At 53.6% G+C, this 18,940-nt stretch overlaps 1 protein-coding gene across 11 annotated transcripts in view; it reads left to right on the forward strand.

Annotated features, from left to right (window-relative positions):
* The window catches only part of ERC1 (ELKS/RAB6-interacting/CAST family member 1), a 415,918-nt gene extending 401,820 nt beyond the window's left edge, over positions 1–14,098 (forward strand). For all 11 annotated transcript variants that reach the window (XM_082422084.1, XM_082422087.1, XM_082422080.1 and 8 more), the window contains one exon: positions 8,995–14,098. In XM_082422084.1, coding sequence (XP_082278210.1) covers positions 8,995–9,132 — 138 coding nt within the window. In that variant the 3' untranslated portion in view covers positions 9,133–14,098. The remainder of the gene's footprint in view (positions 1–8,994) is intronic.
* The last annotated feature ends 4,842 nt before the right edge of the window (positions 14,099–18,940 follow it).

Here is an 18,940-nt window from a genome sequence, read left to right on the forward strand (position 1 = left end):
TGAATACTTCAGCAGTGTTCACCTCTGAAAAGGGATGTCTCCACAGACAAAGGGGGCGAGTGATCTCCACCAGGAAGAATAAGTTAGATGGGGAAGAAGGAGGTGTAGGAGGTAAGACTGTCCACACCCCAGGGTGAGGGAACCACATCAGAGTGAAAGCAAAGACAGAGGGTGGCACGGACATACCGGGAGATGAAACTGGAAAAGTAGGATGGGGCCGGAGGGTGGATGCCATGCCAAGGAGATTGGACTCTGTTGTAGGTAGGAAATCGCTTAAGATCTTGGAAGAGGAGTGAACCTAATCCAACCTGTTTTAGAAAGATTACTCCTACAAACCAAGGTTGAAATGATTGTGAAGCTATTGCAATAAGCAACAGATGCTAAGATACGAGAGCCTGTGTTAGGGTTGTGACCAGGAGATCAGCAAGGAAGAAACTAAACCGAAAGAAACATGGCCTGGAAAGGGAGCGAACAGGAATTTCACAGAAGACGAAATGGCCAATAAATATATTTTTAAATGTTTCGCCTCTATTTTTGGCTTCACCACAAATGAAAAGAACTACAAAGAACTGCAAACGAAAGCAACTCTGTCATATTGGCAAGGTTGGGGTGTGTGTGTGACCCCAGTGGACCAGGTGGCTGAGAAATGGTCACCCTTATTTGTTGACTGAAAATTAGTACAACTGTTTTGAACAGTTTGGTAACAGGCCAAAAACTTTAAAAAGGTGTATACCCTTTGACCCAGGAATTCTAAGAAAACAGTCATAGACATGCAAGGATTTATGTACAGAAAATTTCAACACATTAATATTTATAGTAGTGAAAAACTGAAAACAAACTACATTTCTAATAATGGAATTAGTTAAATTATAATACATCCATTAAAAGGATTACAATGCAGCCCATTTAAAAATTGGGTTTTAGAAACATACTTAATCACATGAAAAACTATTTTTAGTCATTATTAAGTGAAAAGAACAGTTTATTAAACAGTATAAACACTATGATTTGATGTATAAGTGAAACATTCACAAAAAAGTGTTTATCAGGCATTTGAATGTTAGTCTGAAGCTTGAGAGAAAGAAGGGAGCTACAGTTATACTCATACATACCTTGAAAATGGTTAAATGTAGGTCATATGAGGGTTATTATACTGTTCTGTATATGTGTGCAGTTCTCTGCTAAATAAAAAAGTTTTACAAAACCCACCTGAAAAGAAATAATTAAGTTGGCAAAGAAAGTAGATTAAATGTGCTGCTTCACTAAAGCACGTAGAGCAGACCCGGCTGGGATCCGTGTCCAGTAGGTTAGTTGCTGTGACTATTGAACTTCATGGAGCGAGGATGGACAGGGTGACCCGAGGGCAGCAGAGGACGGTCTCCTTAGGCCTCGGAACCCCTGCGTGTCGCGCAGGAAGCAGAACGGGGAGGAGCAGCCGCAGGACAGGGAAGAAACACACAGATGGGCTAACGGACAGGTAGAGGAGAGCCAGGCAGCCCGGAGGGAGAGTCCAGAGCAGGTGTCCCCAGGGCCAGGTGTCCAGGGGGGCTTGTGTTGGACGAAGGCCGCCGAGCGACAGGTTGTGCTGTTAGGGGATCCTTGAGGTTCGGTTTGGTTTGGAGTCTTAGGTTTTGAGGTATGACACCCACGCAGACTACCACATGAGTCATATGTGCACAGGTCTGTGAATTTACACGCTCGTGGGACGAGCCCCGGGCACGAGAGGCAGAGCCGCTTTCCAGTCACAACTGCCCCCTCCCGGAGCAGCCTGCCTTCAGCACCACAGGCTGGCTTTGCCTGTTGCTAAGCTTTATCTGCCCAGAATCACCCGGCGTGAACTCTGCTGTCTGGCATCTGCTGTTCAGCACCACGTTGTGCGTGGGCGTGGTTCATCCACTCTCACCGCTGACGCTCCGTTGCGTGAATATCCACAGTTTATCATCCAGTTGTTGATGGGCATTCGGGTTACTCCCAGGATTGGGCTCGTCCTCTGGATTCTCTGTTCTGTCCCTTTGGTCTCTGTGTCTGTTCTTGTGCCAGTCGCAAGCTGTGTTAATAACGAGAGCTCTGTGTGGTAGCAAGATTTCTCCATGATCGTTCTCCAAGATTGCTCGGGCTATTCTGGGCTCTGCATTTCCTCTCACACTCTGAGTCAGCGTGTCAGTTACACACAAACACACACACACACACCTGCCGCGGCTGTGATTTGAATTACGCTGAATCTATAGGTAGTTTGGGCAGAACTAACACTTTTACAATATTGAGTGTTCCAACCTGTCATCATGTCGTATCCCTACACTTAAGAGCTGTGTTACTTCTCCAAATAATGTCGTGTGGTTTTCAGCGTGGAAGTCTTAGTTTAGCAAACTTTGGAGAGAGCAATTTTGGTGAAATGGCAAAAACTAAATTCTTAGATGTTAAGGAGGGAAATGAGAAACAGAGATAGCAAATGTAGACTGTTCTTTTAGATGTTTGATGGTGAAGGAAAGGAAAATTGGTCTAGCCTGTGAGATGCAGACTCAGAAAGTTTGGGTTGAGAGTGCCCTCTGAGGCTGTGGTCGAAGACCGGGGAGGGGAAGAGGTTGGAAACAGAGTTAGTTGACGGCACAGAGACGTGGGAGGTGGTCAAGGTAGCCTGGAGAAGGAGGAGGAACAGCAGTGTCGTGGGGTCCTTTTGAGGTAGGCTGTGTCAGGCCTGCGTTACCATAGTAACGAGTCCTCAGGCTCGTGGCTACTGGCACCGTGAGCTGTCCTGAGCCGTCCTGGGCTGTGCCCTTTGCCACTGACAGCAGCAGGCCCACGTGCAGGACGCTGCCCTCCCGGTCATCCTGACCCACATTTCCAAGCCCCTGTTTCTTTTAGCAGAGCCTGTATTCTGTTTTCTCTATTGGAGGCACATACCTGTACACCTCCTACTACAAGAGTCCCTTCCTCCAGGGCATCTTAGTTCACTTACGGTTAAGTAGAAAGAGGCCCAAGACACTTGAGGAAGGTTTTGTGTTAGATATTCTATATATGGAGGAAACGAAGAGGCTGAGGTACGGGATTTAATGCTTAACGTTACAGAAGGAGCTTGCGGGATTCGTGGGAACAAGTTTGTTTTGCAGTTTAGTGGAAATTAATTTACTTGGAGATGTTTTTAGGGTTGTTGTTGTTTGTCTTTAGATGCAAAGCTTTCAATACATACAGGGAAAATTGCATCTCTATATCTAGCAGGGAGATTGTGTAACCCTACATGCTACGTATAATTACAATGTTTTTAAGAAAGTAAACAAGAAGGCAGTAGGATATGGAAGATCTTGTTGGATTATTCAGTCATATTTATATCCACCAAATTTGGATTTGTAGCTTTAACAAGGAAGGGAAGAGGGACAGAGAAGGATATACTTCACTGTGGCTAAGATGTAATAAGCATTTTCATTAAATCCCAAATATCACATGTGTGTACGTTTTGGGAAATTCTTTCCTGGTGTGAAGTCTAAGGGGCCCTTTCTTTGGGGAGGTGGTGAGGGATGGATAGGCAGACCTGAGGGGTGGGAGCAGGGGTGGGGACAGGAATATCTTGAGTGAGATCTGATAAGTTTCAGAAGCTGGAATATACCTTTCCCAGTTCATCCATGGGACCTGCCACATCTGAAACCATGCAGAAACTTCCTTTTTTACACGCGCTGCGCATGCTAATGAAATATTTTAAAATCACGAGGTACTAATCCATCTCAAGATTTGTTTTCCCACCTGTGCTGTATAATACAGCTGTCTAAAGCTGCTCGTTTGGTTTCTTCACATTGCCTTTCTTTCCTAAGTGGTCCGAAGTTTTAACCACATGTTCCCGACACATTCTGTGCTCCTTGGACTTCAAGATGACTAAAGCTTTGCATTTCAAAGTCAAAACAAAAATCCTCGTTTAAAAAGTAATTCCAGTTTCACAAGAAAGGTTGATCTTTGAGAGTTCTTTTCAAGACAGGAAATTTTAGCATATAATGGATCAAGTGCCAGTGAAGTCTCTCCCTGCTCAGCCGTGCCCACATTTAATGCTGCTTCCAGATACAGTGCAAACCAGCCGTAACCCCTGGAGACAGAAGAAGGCCTGCGGGATGGAGAGCAGCTCCCACCAATGAAGGAACACTGCCTTCTCTAAACTTTTGATTCTTCTGACCCTCTCTGTGTTTAAACACCTTTTCCCAGGCAGACTATTCATTAGATGTTGGAAAAAGCGTAGCCTTATTGTCGACCTCTGCTTTTTTCCCCTGGTCTTCTTCCATCACTTCTGGCTCTGCGTCCTCCTCCAGTGCTGTCACCCTTCCCACTTCTGCTTCACCCCTGATGTTTGTGGGTCATAATCACATTCCCACTCTCAGTCTCCGCTCCTCCAGGTCGCCTGTTTATTTCCTCTAACCCTGCGTCTTAGCCGTACCTGCCATCTTTCTCTTAACTTACGCCAGTTTGTCTCTGCTGTTCTGGTAAAGAGGTGCTCGCTTCACTGAGAGCGTGGAGTGGCCTGGGGGGTCCTCAGGGCAGTGCCTGCGCCTGGCCGGCCTGGGGAGACCTGGCGTTGCTTCTGCAGAGACACAAACCTCGAGGACCAGCCAAGCGCATCTCCTCCTCCTCCGCGCCTGGTCAGCTCTTACTGTTTGTCTGTTTGGACTGACCCTCTTTTCTGTCCTCTAACATCTACTGCCAACCCCCCTTTCTACCCAAGCTGAAGGCCATAGCACTCATTCATTCCTCTCTGTGGCCTTTACAGCGCTTTGCATGCAGGACTCAGTATGCTTTTACAGTTTTATTGAGATATAATTCACACATCATACAATCCACCCGTTTACAACGTACAATGTAATAGGTTTAGTATGTTCTCAGAATTGTGCGACCATTACCACAATCAGCTTTCTAACATTTTCATCATTCCCTCTGATCACCCCATCCCACCCTAGCCCTGGGCAACCACTGATCCACTTTCTAACTCTGGATTTGCCTTGTCTGGACATTTCATAAAAATGGAATCGTACAGTGTGGTCTTCTGTGACTGGCTTCTTTCAGTCCAGATAACGTGTTCACGGTTCATGTTGTAGCGTGTGTCAGAACTGCCTTCCTTTTCATGGGCGAATCAGTCAGTACTTTTTGAGTGAATGTTTTTACATTTCTATTTTTTATATAAATTAATTTTATTTATTTATTTATTTTTGGCTGCGCTGGGTCTTCGTTGCTGCGCGCAGGCTTTTCTCTGGCTGTGGTGAGCGGGGGCTACTCTTCGTTGTGGTGCACGGGCTTCTCGTTGTGGTGTGCGGGCTTCTCGTTGCGGTGGCTTCTCGTTGCAGAGCACGGGCTCTAGGCGTGTGGGCTCAGTAGTTGTGGCATGCGGGCTCAGTAGTTATGGCACGCGGGCTCAGTAGTTGTGGCTCACAGGTTTAGCTGCTCCGCGGCATGTGGGATCTTCCTGGACCAGGGCTCAAACCCGTGTCCCCTGCATTGGCAGGTGGATTCTTAACCACTGCGCCACCAGCGAAGCCCCAGTATAATTTTTAAATTTAGATCTTTAGCCAGTTTTAAATTTATGTTTACGTATGACATGAGTAGGAATCTAGCCACAACTGGGCCCAGTTTTCCTAATGCAATTCATTGATTTCAAATGCATCTTGATCATATTCTAAATCCCACTGATCTAATTTTATCAATACAATGCTCTTCTAATTAGTGTTCTTTTATACTGTTTTATAATCTGGTAGGGCAAGTCCTACATCATTTTTCTTCCTTTAAAATGTTTTCTTGGCTCTTTTTATATATTTACACTTCAGGATAAATTTTAGAATCAGTTACCAAGGTTCAAAAAGAGCCTTTGGGATTTGGTTTGGAAATGTATTTAGAGTATATTTTTAGGTGAAAACAAAATCAGCTTATAAATAATCTATATAATATCATTGCCATTTTGTTTCTAAAATTACAAGTATGTATAATAAAACAAAGTCTTAAGGAATAGATAACTATATATAGAAGTGGTTATCTCCTTATGCTAATATTATAGGTAATTTTGGGGGTTGCCTTTTTTTTCTAAATTTTCTACAATGCATGTGTAATACTTTTTAAATCAGAAAAATAAAACCCTTGAAAAAATGTTGTTAAACTAAAATATATTCATTAGTAACTTCATGATTATCAACTTAACAGAACCCAAATTAGAATAAAAAATATTTCACGGGCAATAACTACATGACTTGTGAAGATTCCTGGCTCAGAATATAAACCAAAGTTGTCCAGAGAATTCCTGGGAAGGATTAAGGTAAGAAACTGAAGCAGTACAACCTCATAACCTCCTCACTTACGTCAGCTGGTTGAAGAGACCTGAGAGCTGCAGCATTTTCACCGAGCAGTATTTCTGGTTTCCGGCCTGTGCAGCCGTGTTCACAAGGCCCCTTGCCTCTCTGGTTTCCCCGTTTCAGAGACTCTTATTCATATGATGCAGCCAGAGCTTGAGGTACACCAAGACTTCTTGTGGTCTGAATCTGGCCCTTGCACGTCCTGGTCTTTTAGCAACATTTAGCAGAAAGGAGATTGCCAAATCTGTTCCCGGCTCTTTGCTATATTGATGTTTGAAAAAGCAGCATAGTCATTCTTGGCTCAGAGCATCTAGATTCTGTCAACAGTGTAATTGAAACTTGGGTTCTTTTTGCATTTTAATCTACATGCTCTTTTCTGGGTAATCTTATCTGTTTAATAAAAACAAGAGTAACAGTAATGACAACAACATCTAACATTTCCCAAGCATTTTCTGTGTGTCTGGCATTGTACTGTACTTTATATGAATATCTCATTAAGTCATTAAAACAACCCTATAAATATTATTGCCTCTTTTTACAGATGAGGAAACTGAGGCTCCGAGGGGTCCAGGTCATACAGACTAATAATTGGCAGAGCTGGCATTGAGTCCCAGGCAGCCTAACTCCAGAGCCTACGTTTTTAACTACACTTTAAACTAAAATTTTTTTAATATATATTTTAGTTTTGGCTGTGTTGGGTCTTCGTTGCTGCGTGTGGGCTTTCTCTAGTTGCGGTGAGCGGGGGCTACTCTTTGTTGCGGTGCGCGGGCTTCTCATTGCGCTGCCTTCTGTTGTTGCGGAGCACGGGCTCTAGGTGCGTGGGCTTCAGTAATTGTGGCTCACGGGCTTCAGTGGTTGTGGCTCGCGGGCTTAGTTGCTCCGCGGCATGTGGGATCTTCCCGGACCAGGGCTCGAACCAGCGCCACCAGGGAAGCCCCTAAACTCAATTTTTAATTTACTTCCTCTCCTAAAACCTGCTCTGCCTCCTGTATTTTCAGTCTTAGTTGTCTGACTCTCTGTTCTCTCTCACGTAACCCTGCCTCCTGCCAGTCCTGCCTTTGGAGAATCTCCCACCCACCTGGTCCCCTCGCGTTCCTGGGCCCACCTTACGTTTAGTCCTGCTTCACTCTCCCCGGGCTCGTGACAGTAACCTCCCTCGACATGTCCCTCCTTCCACTCAGGCTGACGTGCTTTATCTTCCTAGTGTCTTCTGAGAAAATGAAGCTGATCGTGTCCCTGTGCTGTTTTAAAGGTCTCGGGCTTGCTGCTGTTGTTGTCGTCCTCGTTGTTTTAACCAGATGAAATCTGAACCCCATAGCTCTGTGTATGCTGTCTGGCCCCCGTCTGGCCCTTCAGCTTCACCTCTGTCGTTCTGCACCCAGCCCCCTACCTGACGCTTCAGCCGCAGGGAAGGGTCACTCTCCCTAGGTCTGCACCAAGCCCCAAGGTGGCTCTGCGCGTCTGCACTTGCTGTTGCTTGACCGCCTCTTCTGTCTCTGACCTCCTGGACACACTCCTGTTCGGGAACATCTCGGACCCCTCCAGGGTGAAGCGGGCATCCTCCTGTCTCCCCCGAAGCGTGTTCAGGCCTCAGTCACGGCCCTTTCCCTGCTGGGTCATAATCATCTGTGTACCTGCAGATCCGTTCATCTTTCAGCACCTAGCACATAGTAGGCCCTTAGTACATGCTGGTTCGGTGCCTCAAGGAATATCAGAGAGAGTGTTTAAGACAATAGGGAATATACTTGTAAACAAACGGAGGACTGGCGTGTCTCTCTTTGGCTCAGTCAGCAAGGGAGTGGCACGTGGCCTGTGGGGGAAGCCTCCCTCAGGCAGGGACCAGGGTGCAACATGAAGATCCTGCCTGGTCACGCGTGTGCCCCTCCCTCTCCTGGGCCTGTGAGTGATGGTGTCGCCCAGTGGGAGGATACTCCCGGAGTGCGAGCCCTGGGGTGCGAGCCCGGCTCTGCAAGTCCCCCTCTCGGGGCCTGGGACCAGTCACTAACATTCGTTTTCAGGGAGAGACATTTGATATTTACTTTTACACTTTCCTGATGGTTAATTTTGACACAGGAAGACTTCACATAGAAACTGCCTCTTTTTTGTCACTTCTCTTTTCTTTTTTAGCTTTATTGAGCTAAAATTGACAAGATGGTAATATATTAAAGGTATACACCCTGATGGTGTGATGTACACAGACATCGTGAAGGGATTCTCCATCCTTTCGGTCACGTTATTGACACATACGTCATCTCACGATTTCCTTTGTTTCTGTATGAGAACACTTAAGTCCTGCTCTCTCAGCGGATTTCAAGTCTGCAGCACAGTGTTATGCAGTCTAGCCATTGTGTTGTACCTTAGGCCTCAGACCTCATTCACCTCATAACTGAAAGTGTGTGCCCTTTCACCACCCGCTGCCACTTCTCACACCCCCAGCCCCTGGCAACTGCTGTTCTACTCTCTGTTTCTCTGAATTTGATTTGACATTTTTTTCCCCATGTTCCACATATAAGTGACACCACGCAGTATGTATCTTTGTCTGTCTGGCTTATTTCACTGAGCACAATGCCCTCCAGTTTCATCCCCGTTGTTGCAAATGTCATCTCTTTATTGGTGAACAATAATTCTTAACTCAGTGCCAATAGGGTTGTTTTATTTTATCTGAATCCGTCTCTCCTTGCAGCTTCAGAACGAGTTAGAGAAGGGTGAGCGGGACAACTCAGAGCTCCAGGAGTTTGCCAACGCCGTCCTGCAGCAGATAGCAGACCACTGCCCCGACATCCTGGAGCAGGTGGTCAGCGCCCTGGAAGAGTCATCATGACCGTCTCCGTGGGGAGCGGCCAGCCCAGTAGCCCGCTTGATGAGCCCAGGAGCCGAGAAGGAAGAAGTACGAGGAGGGGGCGCTCAGACGGCTCTTGGCAGCAAACACACACTCCAGACTCTGCCCTGTCTTGGTTAGTCCCGCGAGTGTGGCTCCAGCACCGTTTCTGCGTCTGTCTTCCTATCTTCCGCTGTTGTCTCTGCGCTAATTGTCCTGCTGTCCAGGGTGGGTGAGTGGCCGAGCCTCCGTGGAGAGCTGCCATCCAGCCATCAGCAGTGACACCGTGGACGCGGGCGGCTGTGCCCTGACAGAGGGACACGGGGGAGAGCCCTCCTCCCTTCTGTCCGTGGCGTGAGGACTAAGTCTGGACCCTGCAGAGCTCAGCTCACTGAGAGATGCCTTCCCTGCAGACCAGGGTGCCGCGTGTTCTAATGTCACAACAGGTGCTTTCTCGTAAAAGGGTAAAAAAGACAAAAAACAATCTCAAAAAGAGTGTTAAAAAAAGAGACGGTGGGGAGAGAGAGCAGGGACAGAGAGCCGACCGACTCTTCTCTTTCCCACCGTCCTTGTTGCTCTCCACGAGGGCCGCCTGTGTGGGACTGCGGGTGGGCTGTGCCGGGGCTCGGAGATCCTGGCCTCCAGGCCTCACTGGTCCCGGCGCTTCTCCTAGCCTCTGGCGCGAGTCCCTCTCGTTGAGGACCTTTGGCTTGGTGTGTCAGATCACATCTGTCACTGACAGAGAAGAGGGCAGTGTGGTCACCCCTGCAGCTCTGCTTCTGTGGAAGGCGACCGGTCCTCAGGGTCAGGCCGGCTTCTCCCAAACCCCTCCCTCGTCAGCAGTCTAGGCCCCAAAGCGTGCTTCTGCCTCGCCCCAGCGCCCGTGCTCCCCGCTCGGCGGCCCAGCCTCCCCCCTTCAGCTTTCCTCCTGGTCCAGAGCTTCTGCTTCGGATGAGTGTTTCTCATCCCACACGCGTTCCTTCCCCCTTTCTTTCATTCGGATAATCGTTATGAAGTGCCTACTGTGTGCAAGTCGCTGTCGGGCACCCATCCTGGAAGAAAGCCTCTCTGCAGGGAGGGAGGGCAGTCGAGGATTCTGTGAGACCCACCTGGTCAAGTCAGAACAGTACAAGGCATACCCTTCCCCTCCCCCATCTTAATAGAAGGTATCTTTTCCAGAAAAATCTTCCACAAATCAGCATTTCTCGTTACAATGGAATTTATGGGTCGTGGGGGGCAGAGGACTGAGTCACTTACTCGCCTGCAGGATCCCATCTGGTGACTCGGGATTCGAGGTTTTGTCCCCTGAGAGAGTGGACTCTTTAATGGGCTGCGCAACGGTGGATGGTGTTTTCTCTACACGTCCAGGTGCACCTTGTCGAACTCGGCCAGGTCCATGTTGCAAATCAGAAAATTGACCCCAAAGTTGCAAATCCTGTGGAAGGCATTGACATCTTCCCCGAGTGTAGACAATGGCAGTCTTAAGTATCAGGCACCGAGAAGTAGACCACTTCACCCAGCTCTGTAGCCCTTTGACCACCTCTCTGGCCAGACACCCACCAGACACTCGCATCCTGATAAGAGTTGCTGGGCTGGATGGGTCTGTCTTGCGTTCTCTCCTTTCTCCCCCCAAGTTCTCTGATGCTGCCTGTTAGGGCCTCACCGCCGTCAGTCCTGTATCTTCCCGCCAGCAGCCTGTGACTGTGCCGTTAACCTATATGGTCACATCTCCAGCTGCCCGGACTCCCTGCCGTAAAACAAGCCCTCCCTGTGAGAAGCTGTGCAGTGCTCCTGATCGAAGGTTTAAATGGGCTCTGCTCATACATTTCTTACTGAGATGCTTCCTGACAGCCAGGCTGGCCGGAGACGGGGTGCAGCGGAGGTTAGACAGTAAGTGGTGGTCGTTTGTGGTCAATTACCTCAATCCCGTTTATTTATGGCACGGCCCCTAGATCATGTAGGAAGCCCCCAGTACTTTAGGGCTGGAGTCTCAGAATCGCACGCTGTCCACCACAGTGCAAGACCTGCGGTAGGACGACACCCTCCCCGGGACCTCAGCAGACAGGGAGCGGGAGCAGAGGCCCCGTGCAGAGCAGCGGCGGGCCTGGCCGGCCTTTCTCCAGCTGCTCTCCCGGGTCCTGCTGACTCCACATTACCCGTCAGATACCATCCCTGCCACCTGTCCTCCTGCCTGCTCTCCTTCCTGTGCTTCCCCTCCAGAGCCTTATGGGATTCCTCTGGGCAAGTGCTTCTGAGAAGAACAGTTTCTGGACAGACGCCATCTGTCTGTCTCTGAACCATAGCGGAACTCTCCTCGGTGCGTCTTGTGTGGTCATCCTAGCATCTCAAATGGTTCTAGGGGCTGTTTGGTCCTGGATGAAAGTCGGCTCTGGCTAGAGTTTAAGAGTGAACAAGGACCTGCCTTTATACCACAGGCAAAGTTAACATAGTTTCTAGCATTTAGAGTGTCTTACTAAGTTTAGGTCATTCATTGAGCCAACATTTGCTAAATGCGCAATTCCCACCACACAAGATCTGTCGTTCCGTGACCTCTTCTGATATTCGTGGTTTCACAAGTTCATGCAGCTGCTACCGAAGATCTGTAACCTTGAAAACTCACTGCGGGTTACCTGTGATGTTCACCAAACTCCATCCCATTGGCAAGTCTCGTTCCCCTTAGCGCCTGAAGCTCTGTACCCAGATCAAAGTCATCATGAAGGGGGAAGCAAGAGGGGGGTGGGTGGCATCCGCCCTGGGGCTCAGGACAGAAGAAGGACAATGCGACCGTCTCCTCTTCCCATGTACCTCCATCCCAGGCATTCACTGAGCTCTTGATGCAGCATCTGGATTGAGATTTGCAAGGACTTGGATACCGTTTGAAATGGAAAAGATTTTAAGTGGGCTTTAACATGTGAAGAAATGTAAATGGGAATCCCCAAATCCATCTCGGCTCTAACCTTGACCGTGTACCTTACCATCTGAAGGCTCCTCTCTTCCTGACACTTGGGCTTTAGAAATACTAGTGAAGCAGACGGGACCCGAGGCACCTCCAGTGTGGATGGCGGCAACGGGGCTCGGCCCTTTGTGTCCATAAAGGTCTGTTGGGTTTTGCGCAGGAGCCACTGGCTCACCCGCTCCTCAGAGGGAGGGGAGAAGAGGAAGTCGTCTCCAAGTTTTGGCCGATGGCTGATGGTCCGGATCGGCGTTGGGATTTGCTGCTGGAGTCCTGCTGTTCCCACCCGCGCGCCCTCCTGTGGAGCCCACTGTGTAAGCACAGGCCCACGGGTGGCCTCGGGGCCTTTGAGGCAAGAGCAGGGGAGGAGGGCGTGGCCATGCAGATGTGGCCCTCGAGTGGTTTTTCCCGAGTCCCCACGGACACTGCGTCCCGCCCCCGCAGCTTCATCTCCCACCACTGGGAGCCCAGGACTGCGGGAGGAGAGGGGAGGGTGCAGGGGACCGGGGGGGGGGGGGCCGCGGGGCAGCTGGACCGAGCAGACCTGGGCCCACCCGCACTGCCGGCCCCAGCTTCTTGGCAGGGACGCACCGTCAAGTGTCTTCAGAGGACTCTGGTGTTTCCCCCACGTGAACTAAGGGAACATTTGGGCAAGAAGAAAACATCCAGGGGAATCCTTCTGAACAAAATGGCTGTCTTACTCTTTTTAAGCAAAACTTTCCAAACTTTTTAGTGTCAAAACTGTAACCAAGTGTCTCCTGGTTTCTTCCAATGTGTTTGGCGAGTGCTGTGACCCTATTGTAGGTATTTCTCCTCCTGACTCTTGGGGGAGAGATGGTTTTAGGGATTGATTTGGGGGAGTGGGTTTTTGTCCCACACCCACCTCCCCTTTTGTTTCTCTGCTTGTCGGTGTTGTCTGTGTGGTTCAGAGAATTGGGGCGGTTACATTGTGTCCATTGTTGAGATTATTAAGATATTACAAAGTAGTTGTAGAACTGAAAAATTAAAGAGCTGTGTTTTTAAAACTCCCACCAATATCATGTTAATAAAGGAATTCAAGCTCTGGGCAGCCAGGCTCCTTCCGTCCCCCCGAGTTGGCTGAGATGGCAGCTGAGCCGGCCGCTGGGGAAACACGGCGGCCGTGGTCCAGGCAGGCGACCACCCAGGGAAGGAGGCAGCCGCTGAGTTAGGGGAACAGGCTCCTGGGCCCCGGTTTGCCCGTGCATCTTCAGGACCTCTGCGGGAGGTTTCCAGGTCTGTGAGCCCACACTGGCCGCAGCCCCGTGTGCCGGATGCTGTGTGCTCACCTGGGCCTGGCGCTGGACCTCTTCCTGCCCACTTGGTGCTATATCATCCCGTGGCCCGTCCAAGACGGGCCGAGCCCCGGCCAGCCTGGAGCCTACGATCTGGGTGGGTGAGTCCTCCTCAGAGCCCAGTTCCTCTGGCTTCGGTCCCTGGATCCTTTCCCTGAAAGCTTTTTAGACCCCAGGTCTCCCAGGCCCAGGCCGTCCGTCTGGGCCCTAGCAGTGGCCTGGCCAGGAAGGGAGGTGGCCCCTGCCGAAGCCAGCGAGCCCCCCCCGGGCTGGGGCAGCCCCCCACCCTCCCACAGCAGTATTGTCCTCCACCTCGGCACGGTGGACCCCCGGGGGCGGCCCGGGGCCTTCGAGCCCAGCAGGTGTGCAGCGGGTGGACTCGGGCCTCCTGGGACGGCTCCCCCTGCTCCAGAGGGAGAGCTGCCCTTTGATGAGGCCCCAGGGCGCCGGGCACTGCCCCCCCGTAGCTTGAGTTCCTTCTGGCAACAGTAGCGGCCGAGGGGTGGGGTCTGTGGGCGCACGCACCACTGCCTTCAGCTGTGCGCCTGCCCCGCCGTGCAGCCGACGCGATCGTGACGTTACGGAGAAACTGAGTTAGAGTCGAATTTGCCTTGATAATTATTGTAAACACTTTGTTCATTTTTTTTTCTTTTTTATTCACAAACTAAATCCATCAGGAAATTATAAAGTTATTTAAAAATCACGTGCTGAGTCTTTCTTTGAGCCTCATGCGTCTGCTCCTCCAAGTGGGATGTGTCCTCAGATGCCTGCACAGCAGGGGAGGCCCGCGGTCCCCACGAGGTCAGCCCCACTCGGGGTACCAGGGATGCAGGGGTGCCCGGGTCAGGGGAGGGAGCAAGAGTGGACAGCACCCTGGCCCTGACGTGGAGAAGGGGGCACCCCTCTGGGTGCCCACCTGGACTCCAGCTTGGCAAGCCCCTCACTGTGTTTCACAGTCCGCACACCAAGGCCCAAGCCCCTGTCCCCGTTTCAGCTCTGACGGTTCCAGAGCTTAGAACAAGTGCCCACAGGGCGGGCGCGGCTTCAGAGGGTCTGGTTCAGGGGGTGCTGGAGCTCCCCTGGGGCGTGAGCCCGTGTGTAGACTCAGAGGTGTGAGCTGCGTCAGCCGACAGAAGGCAGGTACCAGGAGTACCAGGCTGCCGAGAGCATCTGCTCAGAAAATCTCCAGCTTTGGCATTTGTCTTGGGCCTGATGCTCAGGGAGAAATTATTGTGGGCACTCTGGTGAGAGTTGGTTTTCTGCTTCGCTTGTTGCTGTGTGTCCCCCACGGCGGGGCTGGCCTGCTCTCGTGCAGGTCCTGCTGCCCCCCTACCCGGGCGTTGGCACTGGGGGCCGAGTGCCACCACCCCGTAGCCCTGCCACGCCCGGCTCTGCCCGGCCTCACCCGCTCCAGCCTGGGACGCAGCGCTGCTCCCAGGGCTGAAGACCCGCTGCTGCCCGTCCTTCCCTTGTAAAGCGGGAACCGTTTCGCTGGCAGGACGTGGATTTTGCCGCACGAAATCACCAGCACGAGCAGATGTGTCCACAGCCAGCCGTCAGGTGGCGGTGGTCGCTGTCCCAGCGTTTTCCATTCATCCTGTCTCACTGCTTGTTGATGCACCCCGTGGTCACCAGCTCAGCTGCAGACAAAGGGATGCAGAGACCCCGAGGTTTAAGGAAAATACGTGAGAGGAGAAGTTTCAGTGGAGAATTCCGTCCATTAACTTGGTTTTTTCTCTGGATCCGGAGAAGATTGCGATTATTTGGAGCATCTCGGGCTGGCCCAAAGACAGGAGCTGGTTAGACCCTGGGGTGAGGGACCATTCTGAGGACGCTGGCTTGAGATCCACACGCTTTCCCAGGTGTCCGGGGGGACCCTGGACTCGCAGCCCGGAGCCTCGGCCGCCCTCGACCTCGTCTCCCGACCTTCTCTAGGTCACAAGCCGTAACGGGGATAATGGATGATCATGTTTCACCTGTTTGAAAGCTGCTTTAAGAGTGTGAAGCATAGAATTGCTTTCTTCACGTCCGCGACTTGCTTTAAGGTCATCCAGCCCGTGTGCCGCGGAGGCAGTGACGAGCAAGACGTGGACACGTGGAGACTGGCTGTGAGTCTGTCCTAGCCGGGCGTTGGGCACCCAGCTCTTCACACTGCTGTCTACCGTGTGTGTCTTATTAAACATTCACACCCTGCAGCACTGCTTGCCGGGGATCCCACACGGGCCTTCCCCCAAGACCCCCGGCTCCCTCACCCACACTCAGCGGCTCCAGCATCGGGACCGTGGCCTGGGCGCCAGTTCAGGACTCGGCACATCACGTGTTTGTCTCGTGGCACCTTCGTGGCCGTCGCATGCGGTAGGTCCTCTTGCCCCATTTCACAGATGAGCCCAGGGCGGCCACACAGCTTTCCCAGGGCTGTGCCCTCGTCCACGGTGGGGCTCTGTCTCCAGAGCTGTGCTCTCCACCCCCCTCAGTGGCCACCTCTCTGGGCGCACGGGGTCCACGGGGGCGGGTTGGGGAGGGCAGCTGGGCAGAGGAGGGCAGGCCGTGTTCTTCACAGGCCTCAAGTTTGACCTTAGAAGACAGTTTTGCCAGCAGAGGGGTTCAAGGATGAGGGGGAGGCAGGAAGGGACACGGGCGAGTGGTCTGGTGTCCCCAGGGCAAGGTCACTCGCTCGGCTGGAGGGCACGGCGGGGCCGAAGGTCAGTGCCCGGAGGCCTGCAATGCCCTGGAGAGGAAGGCCTGCTAGGGAGCGTGGCACACACACCCAAGTCCCCCCTGCAGCCACCGCGGGGAGCTGACCAGGGAAAGGCAGCTGGGTGTCCGGGCTGGGAGGGAGCGGTCCGCCAGCCCGAGGCTGTGGGACGTGCTGGGAGGAGGCTGGGGCCGGTCCCGGTTACACAGCAGGGAGTGAGGGGTCTGGGGGTTGACCCCCATCGGTGTCCCCAGCCTCCCTCCCTGTTCTCTGGTCCGTGGCCCGTGGCCAGTCCAGGGCTCAGAGCCAGGGAGGGGCTGAGGATGTGGGGACCCCTCCCCTGGCCGGAGGGTTTGGGGCATCGAGGACAGCGGGGGTTCAGAGGGTAGAGGGGAGCCACGCTCTCACCAGCAGGAACCGGGCGGGGGCTCCCCCAGGGGCCTGGGCCCAGAGGGACGCCCTGCCTTCCCGCCGCCATCCACACGGCGCCTGGCACCCGCTGCCCATCCTGGGCATCCCCAGGCTGCCTGTGCCTGGAGGGACGCGCTCCGCGGTCCCGGGAGGGCGAGGACAGCATCCACCCGTGAATTTGTTTCTCAGGATTCCCGTCGGGCTTTGGCGGGAAGCTGCGGCATCCCTGCCCGGAGACTGGGTGGGCAGCGGGCGGCCTCCCGAGCACGACGGCAGGGCCTCCACACCCGGCCAGCTCGAGGAGGAGGGCGGCTGGAGGGCTCGGTCAGGCTCTCCTTGGGTTGTCACCATAGTGTGGATGTCAGGATGAGCCACCTGATGCTTTAGGGGAAAAGAAAACTCGAGAAGCCACGCAGCCTTCCTGTCCGGGGGGCCATCGACGGACCGAGTCTCCAGGCTGCCCGGCCCCTCCCCACGCTTGGCCTCTGCGGGGCCTGCGGAGGTACGGGGAGCAGGACCCCCACCCTGCTGGACGGGCGGGCAACCAGGGCAAAGTAGGGCTTGGCCCGTGGGGCCCTTGGCCATGAGCGGGAAGGCCAGTGGGCCAGGAGTCGGAAGACGGGGTCCCCGTCCGGTCTGTACTGCGGGTCGGGTGTGTGGCCCGGGAGAGTCCACCTGGCTTCTCTCACCTTCAGTTTCCTCTTTTTTAAAATAGAGATAAGGATGCCCACTCCCACAGATGGGGGACACGGGACCTGGAGTGGGAAGTCTCCTGCGGGGGGTCTCGGGCCTCTTCACCTGCCCTGTTCCAGGCCCCCCATCCTGGCTGCAGTGCCCTCCCCCAGGGGCGTCAGATGCCAACAGTCACGTTGCTTGCGCTGTAGAGGGAAAAACCCAGATGCCAACGCGCCTGCTTCATCAGCCGTGGCCGCGCTGTCCTCCCACGGGGATGGGTCCTGAATGCGGACTTTGTCCGCCCAGCCTGTTAGTCACAGTGGCAAAAGGGACCTGCGAGACTGGAGCCTGATGCCGGGTCCTTGGGCCAGGACGTCACGCCGTGGGGTCCAGCCCGCAGCCCCCGACATGGGCCGGAACCTGCAGGCGGTGCAGTGTCCCCATCCAAGCCCAGCTCGGGGGGCGGGGGGACAGCTGACCCCTGCCCCCCCGCCCAGGCCTGCGTCTGGAAGGCCCCCGAGGGCAGGCGTGCGGCTGCTCCTTCCCTGGGGCCCCTGCATGCAGTGGCGCATACTTGCGCTCACACTGGGACTGCTGTGCGCTCGTCGGCCTCCCACGAGCCTTGACTCCGGGACCGTCCCACAGCCGGCCCGGTTCTGGCCCGTGTCGCTGGCAGTGCACTGGCCGGGTGGCTGTCAGGAGGAGACCTCCCCGGAGGGCCGGACGTCAGAGCCAGCCTGGGGGGACCCTGTCTGCCCCCCGCCCGGTCACAATCCTGCCTCCCGGCTGGGAGGGGGGCAGCTGGGACCGAGCCCGGAGCCCGGGACCCTGCTGAGGGTCTTGCCGTGGCCTCACCGTCGGCTCCCCTGGGGTCGGGTCCTCTGGGGCCTTGGGACTTTCCTTTCTTTCCAGCAGCTTCCGAGCAGTCTGACGAGGCTCCTTCCTACGTCGCCGACCACGGGGAGCAGAGACCCAGAGCCTAAGGCAGGTGTTGCTTCTTCAGAGGAGGGTCTTCGTGCCGAAGGCTCGTTTGATGTGCGGGGAAGTTGCCAGGGACTGCGGTGGCAGCGAGTCTCTCTGAAGGTTCCTCCCCTCCCCCGAGCGTGTGCATGTGGACGTGTGTGCACGTGTGTACCGACAGCCACACAACCGAACTGCGTGTTCACACGCACACGAACCCGCAGGCTTTGGCCCAGAGGGTCTCCCTGCCATGAAGGAAATGAGTAAACAACTTCCACATTTTTGTTCCCCTTGGAGGCTTGCAAAGAAGGTGTTAAGAGCGCAAGATTTAAATCATAAACTTTATTAAAAGCCAAACAGCCCAACGTGTAGCTGTTGCCAACTTGGACCGCGTCTGGGGCGAGGCTCCTGAGCTGATCCAGAAGGCGTCAGAGGGGGAGGCCGCGGCCGGGCAGGAGCGCGGGGCGGCCTGCGTGCCGGGATTCTCCCCTCCGCGCGCCCTCACGCTCCCTCCTCAGCCTCCCGGACTCAGAACCCCAGCTGTTGGCAGCCGGGCAGCTTGCTGGGCACTTTCCTGGCCCGACGCCGGGGTTCACGTCTGTGTCTCACCAGCTCTTCCGGGGGCCCCTGTGAGGTCTGCGTCCAGGTTTGCGTCAGTCGCCGTGGCCGGGGGTGACTCGCGTCCCCGGGGCGGCCCCCCGGCCCACCAGCTCCCCCCACCACCAAAGCGCCCCGGGGATCGTGGTCGTCCTGCCGGGTGGCCCCGTGGGTTTAAGAAACGAGACTGAGAAGGGAGTTACTTGT

Source organism: Balaenoptera physalus (assembly GCF_965194825.1).
Source record: "Balaenoptera physalus genome assembly, chromosome: 13".
In the NCBI taxonomy this organism is placed as follows: domain Eukaryota; kingdom Metazoa; phylum Chordata; class Mammalia; order Artiodactyla; family Balaenopteridae; genus Balaenoptera; species Balaenoptera physalus.